This window comes from Chenopodium album, chromosome 16, assembly GCF_948465745.1.
Source record: "Chenopodium album chromosome 16, dcCheAlbu1.1, whole genome shotgun sequence".
Classification (NCBI taxonomy): domain Eukaryota; kingdom Viridiplantae; phylum Streptophyta; class Magnoliopsida; order Caryophyllales; family Amaranthaceae; genus Chenopodium; species Chenopodium album.
The window spans coordinates 38,617,958-38,641,628 of record NC_137849.1 but is presented as its reverse complement, the minus strand read 5'-3'; the positions used below and the strand labels follow the sequence as shown (position 1 = coordinate 38,641,628).

At 38.5% G+C, this 23,671-nt stretch overlaps 3 protein-coding genes across 3 annotated transcripts; 2 read left to right on the top strand and 1 right to left on the bottom strand.

The window, feature by feature from the left end:
• The first annotated feature begins 1,158 nt into the window (after positions 1-1,158).
• LOC145586466 (putative methyltransferase PMT10) lies at positions 1,159-5,969 on the top strand. The gene is made up of 9 exons (XM_081643307.1): positions 1,159-1,728; positions 2,980-3,129; positions 3,222-3,492; positions 3,828-3,938; positions 4,180-4,339; positions 4,580-4,837; positions 5,015-5,137; positions 5,344-5,421; positions 5,560-5,969. The coding sequence occupies exons 1-9, from the start codon at positions 1,177-1,179 to the stop codon at positions 5,756-5,758; spliced, it is 1,902 nt and encodes a 633-aa protein (XP_081499433.1). The 5' UTR covers positions 1,159-1,176; the 3' UTR covers positions 5,759-5,969.
• Positions 5,970-6,407: 438 nt separating this feature from the next.
• LOC145585247 (BTB/POZ domain-containing protein At4g08455-like) lies at positions 6,408-8,402 on the bottom strand. The gene is made up of 2 exons (XM_081641965.1): positions 8,021-8,402; positions 6,408-7,074 (listed from the first exon to the last, which is right to left on the bottom strand). Exons 1-2 carry the CDS (start codon positions 8,336-8,338, stop codon positions 6,622-6,624), a joined length of 771 nt encoding a protein of 256 aa, XP_081498091.1. The 5' UTR covers positions 8,339-8,402; the 3' UTR covers positions 6,408-6,621.
• A 6,734-nt stretch (positions 8,403-15,136) lies between these two features.
• Positions 15,137-23,456, top strand: LOC145585246 (PHD finger protein EHD3-like). The gene is made up of 6 exons (XM_081641963.1): positions 15,137-15,751; positions 18,845-19,090; positions 19,345-19,671; positions 20,966-21,055; positions 21,186-21,230; positions 22,066-23,456. The coding sequence occupies exons 1-6, from the start codon at positions 15,521-15,523 to the stop codon at positions 22,957-22,959; spliced, it is 1,833 nt and encodes a 610-aa protein (XP_081498089.1). The 5' UTR covers positions 15,137-15,520; the 3' UTR covers positions 22,960-23,456.
• Positions 23,457-23,671: the final 215 nt, after the last annotated feature.

The following is a 23,671-nucleotide window of genomic DNA, read 5'->3' as shown; positions in this document are numbered from 1 at the left end:
AGGAATAAAGTAACACATCCGCGGGTCTGAGGGCCTCGTCGTTCCCTCCGGCCAATCCAATGTCAACCTCTTTTCTCGCATTATTAGTATTTATTTATTTATTATTATTATAATAATTATTATTATAATTATTATAATAATAATTATTATTATTATTATTATTGTTACTACTACTACTAATATTATCGCATTATTATTATAATCATTAAATTTTTAAAGTTAAATATTAATTATTATTATCATTATATTAATTATTATTATTAAATATTATTTAATTATTATTATTATTAAAAATTAAAAATTAGTATTATCTTTAAATATTAGTTATTATCTTAATATTAATTGTTATTATAAAAATCAATTATTGTAATTATAATTAATATTATTAGTTATAAGTATTATTATTACTATTTTTTTTAGGGAAAGTATTATTATTACTATTAGTATAATTACTATTATTATTACTATTATTATTATTAAATATTAATTATTTATTATTATTATTATTAAATATTAAATATTAATAATTAATTATTATTATTATTTTTATTAAATATCAATAATTAATTATTGTTATTATTATTAAGTATTAATTATTATTATTATTAATTATTATTAAATATTAATTATTTATTATTATTATTCTTATTAAATATTAATTATTATTATTAAATATTTATTATTATTATAATAATTCAATATTAAGGGCCTGTTCACATTTACTTAATTTCAATTCAGTTCAGCTCCAATCAGTTCAGTTCAGTTCAGTTCAGTTCCAATCAGTTCAGTTCAGTTCAGCTCTTAATTTCCCTCTCACATAAAATATTTATTTCAGCTCAATTCAGTTCAGTTCAGTTCAGTTCAGTTCCAATCAGTTTAGTTCAGCTCCAATCAGTTCAGTTCAGTTCAGTTCAGCTCAATTCAGTAAATATGAACAGGCCCTAAGTATTAATTTTAAGCAGATTGGAGCGGAACAGATTTCAGCAAAGCAGCTCTAAAGAACGGGACCTAAGTGATAGTTTTTTTTTTTTTTTAAAAAAAAATAAAAACATGTTAACAAACTATAGTTAATCAGTTATGGACTTATGGACCCTACAATTAGGTATTCACCAGGACCCACCTACTAAATCTACTTCACCATCACCACCTGAAGGACAACGAAACCACTGTCCACTGATGACGACGAACACCTTCAACCCACCTCCATTGAAGGACCTTCTCAAATCTCCTACCTTCATCAAAATCACTCTTTTCTCTCTCCTCTCAATCTCCCTCTTCTTCCTCTTCTCCTCCTTCTCTTCCTCCCCTTTCCCCCTAAAAACTCTCACTCCTTCACCGCCATTGCCGCCATTTCCAGTGCTCGAGAGAACAGGCATTGTCGACGAAAATGGCGCCATGGTTGATACCTTCAATGTCGGGGAGATCAACCCTTTATCCGCCGATGAAATGCTTGCTAATATCACTCGGAAATACGAGGAGAGAGAAAACGAGAAGAAGGAAATTAGGGTTAGGGTTAGGGTTTTGGAGAAGTATAAGGTGTGTAATGAGAGTATGAGGGAATTTATTCCTTGTTTGGATAATGTTGATGCGATTCGTCGTTTGAATTCGACGGAAAGAGGGGAGAAATTTGAGCGGCATTGTCCTGAGATTGGGAAAGGTTTGGATTGTTTGGTTCCTGCTTCTCCGAAATACCGGTCTCCGATTCCGTGGCCTCAAAGCCGTGATGAGGTATATTGAATTTATGATTTTCCTTAATGTTCTTTAATTTTGATTATGATGTTTGGGTGTTTGAGTGATCAATTTGGTTACGAATGTAAACTAGCTTAATTGGTTAAAGTCTATGCGGGAGGTACTCGGATTGTATCCTGTGATCCCTGTGTTATTCGCCGTCTAGGCTACATCACTGTCCTTAGTGGCTCCTGATACTCCAAAAGAAAAGAATGATCAATTTGAGTTTGTTGCTACTCTAAACTCTTATAGTTTGTTGCATTGATGAAGTTGTGTTTTGTCGAATTGAGGACGTATTTTAGAGCTGTTTGGGGAGGTGCTGAAATGAATATATAATGATGAGCTAGCTAAAGTGTAGTATTTTATCCAATTTTCTGTCATCCAAAATTTGATAATCTGATAAGGATTATCAATTTAACTAAACATGTCCATTAATTTAACATTACAATCTTGAATTATTTCAATAACTAGCTCTATGGTTCTACCAAACGTTTCAGTTGTACGGAGTGGTTCAGTGTGTGTACCTGTTTCCTGCTTTCATACTATGCTATGTCAATTTCCTTATATGTCAGACCAACAGAATGCATGTATTAGATTCCAGAGCCTTTGATGGCACCATTCATTACAATGCTGTGTAATTGTTGCTGTCACATGATCTGTGATTTAAGTTTTATGCTGTTGGCTGCCTTAGTAACATTATGCTCGACCCACATCAGTAAGATTAGGAAGTAGTGTATAATAGAAGGTGTAGTCAGTAGTTTGGTTGAGCCATTAAAAATTTGGAATACAAAATGATTGGAAGATGTTCTTTTGAGAGAATTTATCATTGAGCAGAACAATTCAAGGGAATTCTTTATCCTTTAATATTCTCTATTCTATTTTTTATATGCCCAGTTACATCAACACAACTTCCTTATGTTCCCTTTTAAACACACTAGATACTCCTTTTTCGAACAGTAGATTCTGAAATGGGTAGTGGCCAAAGCATCTCCAAGGGATACTATTATGTACTTAATGCATTCCCTTTTCACTTCAACGTGAAGGAGAGGAGAGTGATAGAGGGATCCATGTGATAAGTAGATAGAGAGAACCATTAGCAGAGTGATGCAATGTTGCAAAATATTTGTAACTTCTCAAAAAGGATTACTTTGCGTATTTTCGATTAAAATAACAGAGGAAGTTCTTTTGTTTTATTTTTGCTTCTTTTCTTGGCCTGAGGAATATCTTCCATCTAACATTACTCTAAAGTAGGTATGGTTTGATAATATACCTCACACACGGCTGGTTGAAGATAAAGGAGGCCAGAATTGGATATTAATTAAGGGAGAGAAATTTGTGTTTCCTGGTGGTGGCACACAATTTATTCACGGTGCTGATCAGTACTTGGATCAAATTTCACAGGTTGAACGTTTTGTCAATACATAGTAAAGTTTTTACTTATCCATATGGAATTATCTGCTGTTGACCCCGTCTGGTGGGTGCTGGATTTGCAGATGATTCCTGACATAAAATTTGGCCATAATACCAGAGTTGTCTTGGATATTGGTTGTGGGGTGGCTAGTTTTGGTGCATTTTTGCTGCAGCGTAATGTTAGCACTCTTTCTATAGCTCCAAAAGATGTTCATGAGAACCAGATTCAATTTGCACTTGAGCGTGGTGTGCCAGCTATGGTATCAGTTTTTGCTACACACCGTCTGTTGTATCCAAGTCAAGCTTTTGATTTGATTCACTGTTCAAGGTGCAGAATAAATTGGACACGTGATGGTATTTTTTTTTTGTCATCTAAACTTTGTTTTTTATTCACACCTTCATTGAGATGACACTCTCTTAAGGCATATAAGATTTTTTTTTTTTTTTTAGTTATTAAAGCTATGTGCCACAATCATTATATGCTCTCTGATTAGTTTCTAAATTTGGAATGTATAATTGTGAGATTTGTGACCATGACAGGCTGTCCTTGATGCTAAATAGGTTTACAGTTGTTTTTATTTTGTATTGTGATGAACTGATAATTGAATGCCTGTAGGTGTGCAGTGCTTTCCCCCCCCCCCCCCCCCCCCCTCTCAATGTAAGTTTAAATCTGCTCATTAATTTGGCAGATGGAATCTTGCTTCTTGAAGTTAATAGAATGTTGAGAGCTGGAGGATATTTTGCTTGGGCAGCACAGCCAGTCTATAAGCATGAAGTTAAATTGCAAGAACAGTGGAAAGGTACCTGTATTATGTAGTTGCACCTAGATGTCATGCCTCATAAGTCATAAGTACCACTGTTAATCTTATCTCAAAGTTGCACCCCCTCTCCTCTCTGCTGTTAAGGCTGAGTGTGATTGAAACCTTTCATTTCAAAACAAAATTTCAGTTGGGTCAATATTTGAGTTGTTAGTTGAGATTTCTTGAAGTCGGTACTTTTCAAGGTAAGAATGCCTTTGTTTTTCCCTTATCATATCTACAGAAATGGAGAATCTTACATTGCGCATTTGCTGGGAACTGATAAAAAAGGAAGGTTATATTGCTATATGGAGGAAGCCTTTGAATAACAGCTGTTACCTGAATCGTGAAGCTGGAGCACAACCTCCACTTTGTGACCCGAAAGATGATCCAGACAATGTTTGGTAACTTTGCTTTATTATTGACCCTCACATTTTTGCATATATGATGAGAGTGGAGGAGAAGCAACCTGTGACTTCTCCTGAGCCATATTATACAAACAAGGAGAGCTGTCCAGGATGCATGGAGCAAGATTCTGATTATTTAATCCTTTCTTCTGCTTTTCCACTGTTCACTGTCCAATGTTATGTTATTCTACTTTGAAACTGCAACTACCTCAATAAATTCAACTCAAAAATTGACAGGTATGTAGGCCTGAAGGCCTGCATTACAAAGATACCTAATAATGGATCTGGAGCTAATGTGTCCACTTGGCCTGAGCGCCTACATCACCCCCCAGATAGACTGCAGACAATTCAGATGGATGCCTTCGCTGCCAGAAAGGAACTCATGAAGGCAGAGTCAAAATATTGGAAGGAAATTATACAAAATTATATTAGTGCCTTTCGCTGGAGGGAGTTGAAGATACGGAATGTAATGGATATGAGGGCTGGATTTGGAGGGTATAGTTTCCTCTCTGTATTTCTTTTCTTTTCTTAAAGCTTCATAGCACTTTCTGATATACAGAGTATTAAAACAGAGCTTAAAAATCACCAAATTTAATTCTGTTAACTTGCACATATAATTGCTGGATGCTGTAGTCTGCAGATTTTGCAACTTGTGTAATGTGTTTTTGATAGGTTTGCTGCGGCATTACATGAATTTGATCTTAATTGCTGGGTTATGAATGTGGTCCCAGTCAGTGGGTTCAATACCTTGCCAGTAATATATGATCGTGGTCTCCTTGGAGTTATGCATGACTGGTATGTTGCCTGAATTTTGGTTTAACAAAGCTTATTATTGTAATCTAAATCTTCCAAGTCCTTTACTTATAGGTACTTGAAATTTCATGGTTATATGCTCAATGCTCATGTTGTCTATAATGTATTACTCCCTCCATCTTAAGATTGTCATTGCAACTTGATTATATCTGATTGATGTTTTTTGATGCTTGTGCTGTGCTTTTTAGGTGCGAGGCATTTGATACTTACCCAAGGACATATGACTTGCTGCATGCATCTGGACTCTTTTCCATTGAGAGGAAAAGGTTAGAATTTTAGCAGAGCATGTGTTACTTACAAGAAGGAATTTTGGCTTATTCTTTTACCCCTTTCTGGTAAATGTTGGTGAAGTCAGGAAAAACACACAGAATAATGGTTGTTCCTTTTCTATTCCGTTTGTGCAGATGCAATATATCCACCATCATGCTTGAAATGGATCGTATACTAAGACCAGATGGCAAAATTTATGTACGAGACTCAATCTCTGTTTTGGATGAGCTTCAAGAGCTTGCAGCTGCAATGAGCTGGGTATGCTTTCTTCATGACACAGGCGAGGGTCCTCATGCTAGTTGGAAGATCTTGAGATGCAGCAAGAAACGATAACCCCTTTTAGCTAATAATTGTTGAAACATCTTGCAACTTTTTCTCTCCTCAATTTATCACATAAATTGTTGTTAACGAGCTAGGGGTCAATATAGCATAGCTTAACCCCACTGTAGTACACCTGTATCATAGTTTTTATTTGAATAGGCATAATCGTATCATACTAATACTTTGAATTTTGAGATCACACCTCCAAAGATTGGAGCATAGAAAGATTACACTTACTGAACTGTAGCCTTAATCAAGGCAAAACAAATTCAGTACCTTGTAAACATTCAACCAAGAAAAGTTTGTTGTGTAGTTATGTTATTGATCTATAATGTTCAGCATTTAGACTATCAGCCTTTCTTTAATCCTTGATGCTTACTTCTATGCTCTTTTTCACAGTAATTAGAAAAATAACTAACCAAATAGACAGGAGTTGTCAAATTTACTCCCGAGATTGCACCCCCAGATGGGGGTTGCATTTCTATTTTAGGTTGTTCCAAAATAACAAGTCATTTTCTTTATTTTAGCAAAATAAATTGAAACTCCTCGTATTACCCATAATGATGAAAAAAAATATATATATATATCACGTGTAAGGTGGAAATGTATATTATTAAAAAGTGAATGCAAATTGTGATTTCTTTAAAAAGATAACAAAATGTGAGCTTCTATCAGGAGATTCATACATGATCTCAAAAATTTGCCAATGTTACTCACAAATTGAATCTGTAAACAATGGAAAGCAGGATACAAATCCTACTGCTTAATAGCCTTATGTGCACTACCTAGTCATAATCCAAACTTTCCTACACAAATTACATAGACAATTAATCCATATCCACATCGCCAACAAGTCATTATCAACTAAAACATGATCAATCGCTTCTAGCAGCAGTGTTAGTTTGTTTCGATAGGTAAGCCTCGTATATTTCCACCACAAGCCTTGGATCCTTCTCAACAAGATGAGTGTATTCTTCTGATTTGGTCAAGTTGTCCATGTCCTCAATGATCATGGACAAAGCAGACTGAAGCAAGTGATTAGCATTATGCTGATGAGCAAAACTGTAGCTTGCAACTGAATTGTCCCCATTCAGTTTGGACACTAAGAACTTCTCGCAGTACATCTTCAAATGTTTTACTTCATATTTCTCAGCTAGAACTAAGAGATCACATGCTAATTGCTCATCAAGACATGCTTCAGCAGTGTACAAATAGTTGACAAAAGCTCGCAGGGCATCATAGGACACATCACTGATGCTGATGGTGCCACTACGACTCTCCTCCATTTCAATCTCAAGCATAGCTTTGAACACTGGGGATCGACTTGCCTGGATAACCATTAATGAGAACAACAAAAAGAGAGGTCAGATCAGTTGGAAGTACAGTAATTGATATCAACTTTCATTCCTTGATTGACAAAGTGATATGTATTCACAAAATCCAAAACACTGCTAAAGCAACAATTATTGTTTTGGCCAGCCATTGCATCAATAATCCCGACTTCATGTTACAGTAACTTCAGCAGATTGACAAACGGTGCCAATGGTAACCCAGGGCTCAGAAGGTGATAAATTTTTAGTTAGGCAGAAATCGAAGGGAGGAAAATCTAAGGGAGGAAAAAAAACATCTGAACAGGTAATGTAGTGTGTAATCCCTAAAACCCATAATAACTTAGGGTGAGTTCTCTTCAATCAAATTTCACATTTTCACTTGTATAAACTTATTAGTCAACTGAACTTATTGGCCTTAAACTTTGCTTATTGTCGATATAAATTGAACTTACGGAGCCCTTATTATCCTTAAACTGGACTTATTTGAGCTTATCAGCCGTGAACTTTAACTTATCAATGAATTCTTCTCAAATTTAAGCAAAGTAATGCTTTATAAAGTATAAACTACCACAACTTTCACAAAATTGACTCAAAAGTTCAGATGTAATTGAGATTAATAACAGTAGAAACCCTAAAAATAACAGTACAGCAGAAATAACAGTGACAGTATTAGAACTTACAAACCCTTAAATTGCCAAAATCTCAAACCTCCCAAAACCCCATTAAAACAAGATCTTTACAAAGCCATAATTGAACACTTCAAAAGCTAAATTGCCTAAACCAACAGCTCCAATCCAATATTAACAATCAAACACAAACAAATTACAAAATGAACAAAAGTGAATTCCAAACTCATTGAGGCAAAACATCAAACAGTTGGTAGGCAATTGAGCAAATCACCAAAAACAACAAAATTCCCAAAAACAAGCAAATGGGTACTAACCAAAACAGCTTTATGAGCAAGAAGAGAAACTGGGTTGGTGTGAAATTCATCAGAGGCGACCAAAACAACGTCAGAGAAGCCAATGGAGGAAGATCGTTTGTGGGAGTCGAGAGGAGAAGAGCCTAAGCGAAGGAAAGCAACTTTAGCCTTGAGATCTTCAATCTCACTCTTGAGCTCTTCTTCCGTTTCGCTGGCTTCTTCGTAGCACTCTTTGCAGGTTCCTGCGTCGGTTGAGCAGTACTCTTCTCTGCACGACAGGCATCGCAATGAAAGCTGCTTCCTTGATCCTGGTGCCCTGTTCATTCTCTCGTCCTCCATACTACTACAGTCTGTGTGTCTCTCTCTTCAAATGTCCTACTATCCTATGATCCTATCTGTCCGTGTGGAGGGCTCCTGAGTATGATTGAATAAGGGTATTTTGAAGAGTGTCGGAGTGATGCGTTTGATATTATGATTTGCGGATTAGGTACTTAAAATATGTGTAGCAATGAATGTGTCGTGTCTGACTGTCTGGCGATTTGGTTGTTATGAAAATGCTAAGTTTTGAGATGATTATAATTAAGTAAGTTTTGCTGTTTTGATAATTGTTATTTGGATGTGTAGGGCAAATAAGCGTGAGACAATGTCCCTATTGACAATCATATATTCCTATGCACGGGAGTGATTAAGAAACATGATAGTCGTATATACATATTATGGTCAATTGCCAATTGGTCACTTTGATAATCGGTGATTTTTGCATGCAAGCAAAGGTTATAAGGCTCACAACAATTTGTGACAACTAAAACTTGCCGAACTTAGTTAGGGCACATGAATAATGTTTTAAATCGATTGTGTTGTATGTAGCATGGTATGCAAGTTAATTTTTATAGCGTCTCTTTTTTTAGTTGTTTTCGATATTTCCAAACCTAGCCTTCGTCAATCACACTAAAGCAAAGCACCCAACATGTTTTGGATATGTTGGTGGTTGTCTCATACATGTAAAAGATACTCTTAATTTTTAACTTCTATCACCTGATAAGTATTTAGAACTTTAAACAAGTTGGATTGAATCCACAAATTTTTACAAAATCAATTCGACATCTAAAGTAATCTAAAAAGTGAACAAATTAGCAAATATGGTATAAGGAGCAGGAGTATTAGCTTCACACTTATTATCTTTTTATCCTTATCTTATCTCTCATAACAAAAGCCGTTAAAGAATAAAGTCACTAAACCACAAATAAAGTACAACAAAGCTATTACGACAAGTTAAATGTGAAACCCACGAGTAAACCTATTACCATAAATAAATGTAGAATTATTTCGATGTAGTGTAATAATTTACTTCCTCCTTAGGATTCAATCAATTCATAAATAGCCCTAGTGTTAGAATCCAACCTCTTTATTATGTATTCTTCTTTATTTTCCTTGTAATTTGCCTTTTGTAATGTCTCTTTAGTCTTTCTTTTTATTTTCTAGGCTCTAGGGAGAATTATTGTGTTACTGTCATGTCAACGTTCACTTGTAATTCTCTACTAATGCAATATAAAGCTCTTTAGGGAGCGCATGGTTATTCAATCTACGCTCTCTACCCCCTTGCTATTGCTTTAAGACTTGTGTGTTGTTTAAGCCTTTATAGATATTGTGCTTACCTTGTTTTAAAGCATCCCCACCAAACCAAGAGACCCTCAAAAGACGCCCTCATCTAGTCGGTTCCGCTTGTGCCCGCTTCGAAGTATCGGCCGTCACAAGCCCCGACCTAGCACCCGTTGTTGACGAGTGCTTTCTTAAGATACATTGGTCCGTGTTGCTGTGTGCTTACGATCCTCACTTACTTTAGGCTTGCGTCCTTGTCGCTAATAGACAAGCGCGCGCCGCACGATCCGGTGTCAAAACTCTCGGACCGTGACAGTTGGTATCAGAGCCAAGTTGCTCGAAAAATGTTGCTCGACGAGACGCCAGAATACTCATGGGAGGAACGAATTGCATGGCTTGAAGGCAAGTCGGAAGAGTGGGTTGTATTGGGAGAAAGGTTGCCCAAGCTCGAAGATATTGTGATAAAACAAGCCGAGCAAATAGAGAGGCTTACTTCGGCAATTGATGGGTTGACGGAGCAGCTTAACTTTGTGCAAGGCGTAGCTGACGAGGCACAAGATAAATGTGCAACCTTGATGCATGCTCAAAGAGGGCTCGAGGGAACCGGAGGTGCTAGAATAAAACCTCCCAAACCTCGAACCTTCAATGGCACGAGAGATTCGAAGGAAGTGGATAAGTTCATCTTTGACATGGAGCAGTACTTCCGTATCTGTCAGTTGGAGGACGGACTAAAAGTAGATACTGCCACGATGTATTTAGTGGACGACGCCAAACTCTGGTGGCGCACAAAGTATGCCGACATCCAAGCTAAGAGGACGTCGGTAGACACGTGGGAAGATCTAAAGAAAGAATTGATGGCTCAATTCTACCCGGAAAACACTGAGTTCGTTGCTCGCACCAAGCTTGCAACTCTGCAACACAAGACCTCCATTCGTGAATATGTAAAAGAATATTCGGCTTGCATGTTGGAGATCCATGACATGTCGGAGAAAGACCGTCTATTCAACTTTGTGCGAGGTCTAAAAGATTGGGCCCAAAGAGAGATATGACGCCAAAAAATTGATACCTTGTCAGGTGCTATAGCTGCAGCTGAAAGGTTGATGGATTATTCATCAGAGAGGGTGCCTAACCAAAAGAAGGGAAACATGGGTTCAACTTCAAGTACTCCGAAGAGCACTAGTGGTAACTCTCAAACCAGATCGAACAGTGTTGGGAACAGATATAGGAGTGGGGGAAAGGACTCACGGAAGGGCGGAGTCGCGACATCCACAAATAGAGGTGGGTCCGCCGGCTCATCATCATCATGGAACAAACCCCTCACTTGCATACTCTGTCGCGGACCATATAAATGGTTCGAGTGCCAGCACAAGGCGGAAATAGACAACCTCCAGAAGAAGTTGTCCTCGATGTCCTCAGAACCTACTAAGGGAGATGACAAAGAGGAGGACATTGTCAGCGAAGAAGAACCCTCTAAGTTAGGGGCAGTGTATTATATGTGTGCAATGGAAAAAAAAGGCATCCGGGAACAAGAGCCAAGCCACCAGCTTGATGTACGTTGATGTCGTGATAAATGGGAAGAAAGCCCGGGCAATGGTTGATACGGGAGCTACCCACAACTTTGTCACCAAGCGGGAGGCAAGCAGATTAGGCCTGAAGGCCGTGCATAGTGGAGGTCGAATGAAGAATGTTAACTCCGAAGCTCAGCCAACTTGTGGGGTGGCAAGGAACGTGCACACAAAGATTGGGGAGTGGAGTGGGACTCTGGATTTCACAGTAGCAACAATGGATGATTTTGAGCTGGTTCTTGGGATGGACTTCCTACACTCCAGTAAGGCTGTCCCGATGCCCCACCTAGGGTCCTTACTTGTGACAAGCCGCCAACCATGCCTCTTACGGACACACACCCAAGCAGAAGAAGGGAAAGAATTGAAAGGCCCCCTCCTCTCGGCAATGCAACTCAAAAAGGGGATTAGGAGGAATGAGCCTACGTTCCTCGCTACTCTCTCAATGAAGGAGGAAGAGGAGGAGGGGGACATTCCCGAGGTCATTAGTGAGTTACTGGGGGAATATTCAGACATCCTCCCCAAGGAGCTCCCGAAATCCCTTCCCCCTCGAAGGGCCATAGATCACAGCATTGAGCTGGTGCCTGGTGATAGACCACCCGCGAGAAGTCCCTATCGGATGGCCCCTCCGGAGCTCGCAGAGTTGCGAAAACAATTAGATGGGCTGTTGGAAGCCGGATTTATCCGTCCTTTTAGAGCTCCCTATGGTGCGCCGATCCTTTTCCAGAAGAAGCAGGGTGGGAGTTTGAGATTGTGCATCGACTACAGAGCCTTAAACAAGCTAACGGTGAGGAATCACTATCCAATTCCGTTGGTGGCAAATTTGTTCGACCAGCTAGGAGATGCTGTGTACTTCACCAAACTCGATCTAAGGTCTGGCTACCATCAGGTTCGAATTGCACAAGGAGATGAACCAAAGACGGCCTGCGTCACCAGGTACAGGGCGTTTCGAGTGGTTGGTCATGCCATTCGGGTTAACAAATGCTCCTGCAACATTCTGTACGTTGATGAATCAAGTTTTCCACGACTATCTGGACAAGTTTGTGGTGGTCTACTTGGACGACATCGTAATCTTCAGCAACACCCTTGAAGATCACTTAGAACACTTGAAGATAGTGTTTGAGAAATTGAGACAACATCACCTGTTCGTGAAGCGAGAGAAATGTGCCTTTGCGAAAAAAGAAGTAAGCTTTCTTGGACATTTCGTAGGAGGAGGCCGCATAAGGATGGATCCTAAGAAAATCCAAGCCATTAGTGATTGGCAAGCACCAAGGAACGTCTCGGAGCTAAGGTCGTTCTTGGGGTTAGCTAATTACTACTAACGCTTCATTCAAGGATACTCTGAGATAGCGAGCCCTTTGACGGAGTTGCTAAAGAAAGACAACAAGTGGGATTGGTCAGAGAAACAACAGGGGGCTTTCCTCAAGCTCAAAGAAGCAGTAATGAAGGAGCCGGTCCTAGCGCTCCCCAACATCAACAAGCCGTTTGAGGTTGATACAGATGCATCTGATTATGCTTTGGGCGGGGTCTTACTCCAAGAAGGACACCCAATCGCTTACGAGAGCCGGAAGTTGAATGATGCAGAAAGGAGATACGCAGCACAAGAAAAAGAGCTCTTAGCGATTGTTCACTGCTTGAAGGGGTGGAGACACTACTTGTTGGGCTCGAAATTCATTGTCCGCACCGATAACACGGCAGCTAGCTACTTCCTCACCCAACCAAAATTAACGGGAAAGCAGGCTCGTTGGTAGGAGGCCCTTGCCGACTTTAATGTGGAGTTCACTTACAGGCCAGGAGCAAGCAACAGAGTCGCCGACGCCCTGAGTAGGCGTGCGGATCTTGCCGCAACATACAAGCTTGCCCCCATGACTTCAAGCAGTATTGCCACGGCAGTTAGGGATCAAGTTCGAGCTTATCTAACAGATGACCCGATGACAACTACCTTAACGAAGATGATTGAAGAAGGGAAGACCAGACGTTTTTGGATGGAAGACGGTCTCATCTTCACCAAAGGTACAAAACTTTTCATCCCTAAAGCGGGAGGATTAAGGAAGATGTTGTTAAAGGAATGCCACGACACTCTGTGGGCGGGACATCCAGGTTGGCAAAGGACTTTAAGCTTACTCTCCATGGGGTATTATTGGCCCGGGATGAAGGAAGACGTTATGCACTACACCCGGACTTGCTTGGTTTGTCAACAAGATAAGGTGGATCGTCAGAAACCTGGAGGCCTCCTAGATCCCCTCCCTGTTCCGTCACGTCCGTGGGAAAGCATATCGATGGACTTTATCAGTGGTCTCCTCAAAGTAGAGCAGTATTCAGCTGTGATGGTGGTGATCGACAGGTTCTCAAAATATGCCACCTTTGTTCCCTTGCAGAAGGACTGCGGTGCTGAGGAGACGACGCCATTATTCTTCAAACACATTGTGAAGTATTGGGGGCTGCCGCAAAGCATCGTCAGCGATCGAGACACGAGATTCACGAGCATATTCTGGACGGAATTGTTTAAACTAATGGGGTCCGACTTGAATATGTCCTCGAGCCACCACTCTCAATCTGATGGGCAAACTGAGAGATTCAACGGTCTCTTAGAGGAATACTTGAGACATTTTGTCAGCGCCAATTAGAAGGATTGGGTGAAACTCCTTGATGTTGCCCAACTTTGTTTTAACGCCCAGAAGAGCACAACATTCAACAGAAGCCCTTTTGAACTGGTGATGGGGCAGCAACCTCTCCTGCCTCACACGATAGCAACCTCCGAAGAGGGGAGAAGCCGCGAAGCGCGAGAGTTCAAGCGAGAATGGCAGCAAAACATGGAAGTTGCTCGTGCTTACCTAGAGCGAGCATCGAAGAGAATGAAAAGTGGGCAGACCAGAACAAAAGACCGTTGGAATTTAGTGTGGGGGACATGGTGATGGTGAAAGTCATGCCAGAGCAACTCAAGTTTCTTCGAGGAAGAGATCGTCGACTGATCAGAAAATATGAAGGCCCCATCCGCATCATCAAACGGATTGGGAAGAGTGCGTACAAAGTTGAACCGCCTACGTGGATGAGGATACACCCAGTCTTCCACGTTAGTCGCCTCAAACCATATCATCCAGATGCAGAAGACGATAGCCGCAACAACAGCTCCCGCGCCAACATCAGAACCAGGACGAGAACCTCCCCAGCAACCGAAGAATGAAGCTGCTGTTTCTTTTTCTTTTTGTGTGTAAGTTTGTTTGTGAGTCGACGAGGTCGTCGACGGCTTAAGTGGGGGAGGATGTTAGAATCCAACCTCTTTATTATGTATTCTTCTTTATTTTCCTTGTAATTTGCCTTTTGTAATGTCTCTTTAGTCTTTCTTTTTATTTTCTAGGCTCTAGGGAGAATTATTGTGTTACTGTCATGTCAACGTTCACTTGTAATTCTCTACTAATGCAATATAAAGCTCTTTAGGGAGCGCATGGTTATTCAATCTACGCTCTCTACCCCCTTGCTATTGCTTTAAGACTTGTCTGTTGTTTAAGCCTTTATAGATATTGTGCTTACCTTGTTTTAAAGCATCCCCACCAAACCAAGAGACCTTCAAAAGACGCCCTCATCTAGTCGGTTCCGCTTGTGCCAGCTTCGAAGTATCGGCCGTCACAAGCCCCAACCTAGCACCCGTTGTGGACGAGTGCTTTCTTAAGATACCTTGGTCCGTGTTGCTGTGTGCTTACGATCCTCACTTACTTTAGGCTTGCGTCCTTGTCGCTAATAGACAAGCGCGCGTCACACGATCCGGTGTCAAAACTCTCGGACCGTGACACCTAGCCAAGCGGAAAAGTACATATACCATAATCTTGACTCCCTTCTCTTCACTTTTGTCACTAGCCACCTTTCCCAAATCAATTAATAAAATCACACAAAATTAAACACCCCAAATCCCTCCAAAAATAGTATTAGCACCAAAGAATATGAAGCGCTCTATAATTTTTCACAACACATTTTAAAATTCAAATACCAAAAGATAAGCCAAACCACCCTCTCTCTCTCTCTTATTTCTCTCTCCTCAATTCAGCGGCACCACCACCTTCTCTACCGCCTCTTTCTAGGGTTCCGTCGCCGATTTCCACTTTCCAGGGTTTCTACTTCACTTCTTCTTCTACTCTGCAACTTCCGAATTGCTTCTTTCTGGGATTGTTCTGTGAATCGATTGATTTTTCAATGTTTGGATTAAGTGGGTTTAAAGATTGTTCAAGGGGTTATGTCGCTAGATCTTGGTGAGTTTTGGGGAGGTTTTTGATTTTTGTTTGGTTGTGGAGTGTATTTGAAGTTGGTGGGATTGAATTGAATTTGGGGTTGTTGTAAACCCTAAATTTGTGGCGGTTTTGAAGATATGGTGATTGAAACGAATGGTAATGGGAATGGTAGTGTTCATGGTAATAGTAATGGTAGTAATAAGGTGAATGGTTTTTTGCATGGTTGTTCAAGTAGTAGTGGTGGTAGTGGAGATGGGAGTTCGCTTCGGACTTACAAGCGTCGAAAATGTGGGGCGTCGAATTCGAATTCCAAGGTTGTTGATTTGGAGAAGATGCCTTGTGCTACTTCTGCTCAATTGGATGATAAGGTTCTTTTTTTTTTCTTACCCATTGATTTATGTTCTTGTATTGGCATTAAGCTGTTTTCGTGTTTTGATGAGATTTGATTGATTTGCGCTGTTTGAATGATGTGGTTAAATTTGCCGAATTGAGTAATGTGTTATTCTTGAGCTAATTAGAATGAGTTCATTGACTTTGAAATTGTGTCCAGTGAATGCTAAACCATTTAGGTGTCATTAAAATGTCTTGGTTTTACTTCTCTAAAAAGGTTTTTCTTTAATTGGGATTTCGTGCAAATCAAGCTGGGTTGACATGTATGCCGGAATTGTAATGTTTTTTGATTCGTAGAGCTTGGATGGAAGTTGGTCTTGTAATTGAGTGGGATGAAAACACCAATTTGTACTAGGTATACGAGTGGAGCTTTAAATGGACATCTCATCGGCTCTATGCGCTTTTGTTGTTATAAATTTTCCTTTGAGAATAGGGTTTGGAGGTTATGTACTTATGTGTGATATTATGTTTACAAGTCAAGTTATTGACTTGTGCCAATGCCACTTAAAATTATGTTGTTTAAACTCTGTGGAAAGCATGTCATAGAAAAACTTTCTAAGTACTTGAAGTCATCCATAAAATTGTTGTTATCCAACGCTTATTGTTTATAGAGCAGAAAAAAAAAGGTTGGCATGTACTTGACTACTTGAGCAATAATGGGAATTCAACAGGGTCCTGTTCTAGCATTGATAATAGCAAAGAGTGTCAGGCTGAGAAAACTTTGTTGGGCCAAAACTTTTGAGGACCCTGATCCCTGGACAAGAATTAGCTTGATGCCAAGGACACCAGCTTATCTGCTGCAATTGAGCAGCTCAGCTCCTAAAATCTGCTCTGTCAAATTGGTGTGTCTTGCATAGTTTTTCAGATGTAATGTTAGGATAGAAGCATTCGTTAGTTCGGAATACTAATTTTCTTTATCCTAGTCTTAGTTTTAAAAAGGAATGAGATTTAAGGCAGAGGACACACCTTTCTTAGGCGAGGCAGGGAGGCACACCTTAAGTGTAGAAAAGCTTAAAAATCTTCTCTAGAGGATATGTTTGATTGGTTTTAGCTCCTATCTAATGTGTTTGTCAGTAGTTTGGCTACTAAACGGCCAAACCAGCAGATTAGAGATTTCTAACTTTCACACATGTTCTATAAGGACTTAATAATTTCTTTATTTGAAGTGTTATGTTTGGAAGGACCCTTAATTACTGTCAGTGTGGAGGCCTGAAGTTGACCTCCGGTTAGCTTCTTTAGCTGGAAGATGGAATGTGATTTGGCATCTGGGATAAAATTTTAATATGTTAGGATTTACGGTTGTTTATGAAGAATATACTTTTAATTGCATTTTGGCTTTAGCAATTGTTTTTCTTGATTTATACTCCCTCTGTGCCCCCCCCCCCCCCCCCCCCCCCCCCCCCCCCAACACTTTTTATTTGCACCATGGACCCACTTTTTGTGAGAGATGTTGGGTCAAATGGTGCAATCCTGCAAAAAATAAGGGATAGAGGGAGTAGGAGATTTTGCCATTGGGATCTGAAATTTTGAGTCCTTCATTGAGGATCTCTTATAAATCGATCTAATCACTGGTAAATCTTGGTTTGTTTTACGGTTGAGTTTCTTCATAAGAATGGACGTAGTACATTGTCTTATCACAATCTTTAAAGTATTTGGGATAAGAGTTGACTGTGTTGGATGGCGTTTTGATGAGTGATAATTGTTTTTTCTTACTTGTTAAACCCTCATTGCAAAAAGTGACAAGATGTAGAATGAGAAAGTGTTAGTTTAGTGGACATAAGATTGAAATGGAGGGGAGAAGAAAGTTAATGACGATGGACAAAAAAAAGAAGTGGTTTAACCCTCAAAGAAGCAAGGGAGGGGAAAGGTAGTGATGCAAGAAGTCTAGAACAACGGGGGTGCTAATTATACTTTTTTGAGATAAGTATTGAAAGAAAATTGGAAAACTAAAGCTGCTATAAGATTTTTTTTTTACCTGTTGTAGAAAACTAGAAATAGATGAGAGAGATGAGGTAAGTGAGCAATTAGAGTAAGGAAAAAACATGGCACATATACATTTAAAATAAAATAAGGGATGAATCTAAAGAAACAGATAATAATGAATCATGAAGTTCAAAAGATTATGACCCATGAGAAGATTCAAAATGATTTGGTGTGGAAGCACCAAAGACATTGATAGGAGAGGACCTGGAAGATAGAACAAAATATGCAGGGATAAATAATATTTTTCCTTGAGAGAATTAATAAGAGAAGGGTAGGTGACAAGTAGAGATGTAAGGATGCGGTTGTCCCCAAGAATGGAAAGGATAAGTTTATCTAGTTATTAATGAGTAATCCCCCCCCCCCCCCCCCCCCCCCCCCTCTCTGCATGAGAATGGAGAAATGGCAACATATTGCCCACTTTGTATCTCTAAGTTGTGCCTACTCCTTTGTACAAAGATTGGAATGTAGGAAGTCCAATCCTGATTTTAAATTGTGACTGCAGGAGTAGTAATCTAATTCATGCAAACATTTTCCTCTTGTTTTGTTTTTTGTTTTATTATTGGTAATCGTTGAGGCATGAGAGCATGAGGTTATATGACAACATGGCATGAGAAGCTACCGAAAAGAAATCTACAAGAAGTCTCGTCAAAGTGTACATATATTTTTGTGTGAGGAAGCAATGTATTTAGAAGTAACATTTTAAAAGGGGCAAATTTTTTAGCCAGAGTCTGGTCATTGATACTCCTTCGCATTTCTGTGCTGTGTTTTTTCTGTTGATGGGCCCATTCAAGGATTGACTTGTACTTCTAGTAGTGGTTATTTTCAGCAATTTTACATTTCCCATCATCACATGTATAGCTATTGTGGATTGAGCTCAGCCTTTTCATTTGGTCATTTATTGACATTAATGAATTTATTGCTTTTAAAACTTAGTCCATATGTCTCTTACTACTATGTATTTTCCTTACCTGGTGTGCTGATGGTAAACGAATTAGTGGACATAGTTGAATCTATTGCTGGTATAACTAAGTCAATATGCTTCTTACTACTATGTATTTATTTATTTATTTTAATCTTGTTCTCTGCAGATGGTAAAAGAATTAGTGGACATAGATTTACAAAAAAAATCTTGTGCTCAAGTGTGTGACCCAAAGATAAACTGCCAATCTATTCTGAATGGTTCAGATGGTTGTTCTTATCAACATTGGAGAAATGCTTTGGAAAATATCTGTCAATCACTCTGTCCCACTGAGGGTGGAGGTAGTGGAATATCAAACTGCATCAGAGAGGCACTTCGTAGTAATCCTGGAAGTAGTCATGCAAACATTGCCAAGGTATGTTGCCAAACTCCATTTTCTTTCCTCAGGTTGCTTGTTTGCATTTCTAGCTTTGTCTTTTTATTCACTTTTAGCTCATGCCTGTATACATTTAAGCCCCTTCAACGTTCTCTAGGAAGGTGTCTGATGATAATCATAGGGTAAATAGTGGGTTGTGGTTTACCACTCCGGGTAGTTGGCATTGCTTATATAGTTTATTGTTATATGTTACTATTTTATCACCTCAAGTTCTCCTTTTTTTCTTTATGCAGGAAACAGTTGACCATCGTGATAGCCATGCCCATTTACCGAGAGCTGGGCAATCTAATGGAGCTTCAACTGAAGCTAAAGGATTTTCATCTGTGATATCTAATGGAGTTTCAAGTGATAGCGGTCAAGTAAATGTGACTAGACAGTGTGAACGTGCTTTCCTCAGACTTGTGATGTCAGGAAAGTTTGCTTCACTGTGCAAGATGCTTACTGAAAATCTTCATGGGCTGAAAATTGAAAAAGTTTTGGACTTTAGTCTTATTAATTCAAGGATAAAAGAAGGTGCATATGAACAAACACCTATGCTGTTCTCGTCAGATATCCAGCAGGTACTTTATTCTGCCAGTTTTCTTCTAGATTATGTGACAGTGGTTTTTGCTTTGGTTTCATTGTAGAAAGCAAACCTTGAATTTAATTTCTACTGTGATGAACTCATTATTCTAGAGAAACAAGCCCACCCTCGTTATTTATATCTACACTATGAAACGATGTGTTCTTTATACACCTGAATGTCTATCGAAGTTCACAAATTACGTGATTAGTCATCAGAAAGAAAGCTATGTGTTGGTAACTTTTTCCTTTGAAAACTAATGTGTAGGTTATGGTGGATGACATAATGACTTAAAGTAACTCTTTATTCCCTGCCACTCATTTCATATGATACCCTATTTTCAAATCATCTATATAAAGAAAAAATTAATTCAAATGAACACACACCTTTGTTTTGCTGTTTTCCAATATTGGAGAAACAAGGTTTTTTTTTACAAGTTTCTTAAATAATTGTTAAATGCATACAGCTAGTTGATATTTTCTGACAATTCTTTCGTCTTTTTTATGCATAGGCAGAATGGTTTTGCAGTTTTTATGGCTTAATTTTTTCATGTAGAGAAAAGCAAAGTTAAAAAAAAATAAATAAAGGTTGCAGTGGGAGATGGCTAAAAGGGGAGGGTTGCAGTTTAATTTTGAAGGGAGATATTACCAGTGGGATAGACAGAAAGTAAAAATGAGCAAAATAAAGTAGACAGCTTTTTAATTTATCTTTCAACCCCAATTCTTTCATTTATGGGAGGAGTGTAAAGTGGAACAAATTACACCATCTTTTCCAATCACTTTCTATCCTATCAAATTCCATAAAATGTTCAGTACCGAATACTGAAAGGCCACTTGATTCCTTCTCTGTTGTTTTTATTTAAATTTTATTTTTTTTTTACCATTGTCTGCCAACCAACTCTGAAGAAAATTTAGAGAACAGAATAGGATTGCTTAATCTGTACATAAGTAATGGAGGCTGGACAATACCATCTGAATACCAGATAGCAAAAGGAAGAACAGGAATTGTTTAGATTTCTGCTTGAGGTCTGACCATGATTTAAGACTCTTTGACCCTTAAATATGTTGCTTTGCTATTCAATAAATGTTTCATGTGTATGTACGAAACCACTACTTTTAATAATTTGCGAAATATGAGTTTTCAGTGTGTTTTTGCTATCTTATTTGCATTGGTCAAAGAAAATGGCAAGTTAAGTATCGAGGATTTGAGGATGACATAAGTCTGGCTTAATTGTCAAATTTGTTTTGATTATATGCAAAAATGTCACTATTCCATCTCTCACTTGTCCGCAGATATGGAGAAAGCTTCGAACAATTGGCAATGAGATGGTTTCCCTTTCAAATAGTATGTCAGAGCTGTCAAGAGCCTGCTGTCGTGACCTAGTGAGAGCTTATGTCTTAATTTGGGATTATTTCTATACCTGGCATAAATCTTTGCTACCCTTCACAGTCCACTGTTTGATATTTATTGCATTAATCATGCATCCTTATTCAAATAATAATATTTTGACAGGGAGGAGCTGCTGTACTTGATAACTCAAGTTACAAAGGACAAGAGGTAAATAATTTATTCAACTTCTGCACTTGTTGGTGTATCTGTTAGAGCTTAAACGTTGACTGCTATATCTGTTGAGTGGATCTAGCTTTTAACAATTTTGGCATTTCTTGAGTATTAATGATCAATGTTATTTAGAGATCAACCTGTTAGACTGAGGTAGTCCTACAAAGGCACTTGTTTAGCTGAAAGAGTTAAAGTTTGGGGTTCATTTTATCTTTGTTTTAAATAAATGTTGTCTAAATGGGCATAAAACTAAACAGGAAATTTTGTGGGGAACTATCAAATAATGCTGAGTTATGGAAATAACTACCTTTTTATTTTTGAGCAATGCTACCAACTCAATGGTTATCTTAAGGCAAAAAACATAATCATTTGATTGCCACCTCCACCAATATTATAACCTCCTTGGCTCCTTCTAAACTGCATCTGTGCTGTCTAATCAACTTGAAAACGTGTTTGTTAATGATTCAATGTATAGAACAACTTATGTTATATACTGACAAAATCTTTGAAGATGAGAGTACATTTATCTAAATTAATGTGAAGGAAAACCACCTGTACTTAAAAAAAAAAAAGGTCAAATTAACATCATAAGACAAATTATTCACATGTTTAGTGGAAGTATGTTACATTTCAACTGTCTTCTAATCTTGGTGACAAACTGACTCTTACATTTCAAATGAGCTTCAAGTTTTTGTGATTGGTAGATTGTTTAGCCATTGTCAACGAAAAGTGATTTTGAGAGGCTTTATTAGACATTGCTTCAAAAAAATTGTGTTTATTGGTCAATCCTTTAGTCTTTTGCATACACCTAAGCTCTACTTAATGTGAACAGTTAAATGGCCGGGATTATGATGTGCAAATCAAGCAGGAGGAGTTAGATGCTTCTGTGTTTTGTACATGTAGACAGTGTGGAGAGAGGTCAGATGGAAGAGATTGCCTTGTGTGTGATTCATGTGAAGCAATGTTCCATGTTTCCTGTATCAAGCCTGCTGTGAAGGAAATTCCACACAAAAGTTGGTTTTGTGCCAATTGCACTGCTAGTGGTATGGCATCTCCTCATGAAGATTGTGTTGTTTGTGAGAGATTAATTGCTAATTCTGGTATCAGTGGACTTGATGCCATTCCATTGTCTGAAGAAGCACTGGATGATGTTAAAGAAAGTTCAGATGATATCATAGGAACTGGACCTCAAGTGTTCAAAGGAAACAAACGATTGCCTTGTAAAATATGTGGAAGCATACTAAATAATGGTGATGAGTTCCGTGTGTGTGAACATAGTGGTTGCGAATACAAGTACTATCATACAAGGTGCTTGACAAACAAAGAGTTAAAAACGTATGGTCCTCGTTGGTATTGCCCTTCTTGTCTATGTAGGGTTTGTCTTGTTGACAAGGATGATGATAATATTGTGATGTGTGATGGATGTGATCATGGCTACCATATCTATTGTATGGATCCTCCGCGTACATCAATTCCCAGGGGCAAGTGGTTTTGCCCAAAATGTGATGTAGGGATAAAGGCAGTACGCAAAGTCAAAAAGTTGTATGAGGATCTAGAACGGAAACAAATGAAAGATGAAGGGAAAAGGGTTACTGACGATTCCTCTACGAAATCCAAACTGAAATTTGAGGATCCAGCGGGTGGATCTGGAGGAATGGATATGCTTTTATCAGCTGCTAGAACACTTAATGATGAAGAATCTACTGTGCAAGAGGGATTGAGTTAAACTATGAAAGATGTCAAAGGCATGAGGATAATTTTTCTTTTTTTCTTTTTTTTTTTTTTTCTTTTCTTTTCTTTTTTTTTTTTTTTTTTGTATTCATGTTGTAATTTAGGGGCTTAAATGCAAAAGTGGCCATTTCCTGTGCTTGCACACTTTCGGCGAGCTGTCTTTGCTATTGTGAGATAAGACTGCAAGTTAGCTGATTTTAAGATCTGTCATGGCTTTGCTTCAAGGGTTGTATATTTTTGACTGGTAGCTTGTAGAAGACTCTAATACTTTGGCCATTGGATGAAATGAGATGGATCTGGTGGCTTTAGTGTGAGATTAATGTAGGTGATCTAACTGTCATTTTTTTGTAATTTGTATCACACCATTTCCATGTATTGAAACATTTAGATGATAGGTTTTTTTTTCGACATCTAGCTAAAAGCTGTTGTAAGAAGAGATTGTGACACCTTTTTCTGTAATCAAATGGTAAACCTGTTAATTTTTTACTGCTATTTTCCAAGTTATGGTTTTCTGTTATTCAAGTTTGATTCCAAAGAAACATGTATCTTCCTGCATAATGCAATACAAAGTAAGTTCTCAGGAAGGTATGTGAACTGGATAGTTTTGCGGGTAAGAGATGAAGCTGTTTTCTGATTAAGGGAAACAGCACCTTGGTAGAGAAGACCCTAAAAGAAAAGAAAGATGGACTGGATGCCAAGAAGTCTGT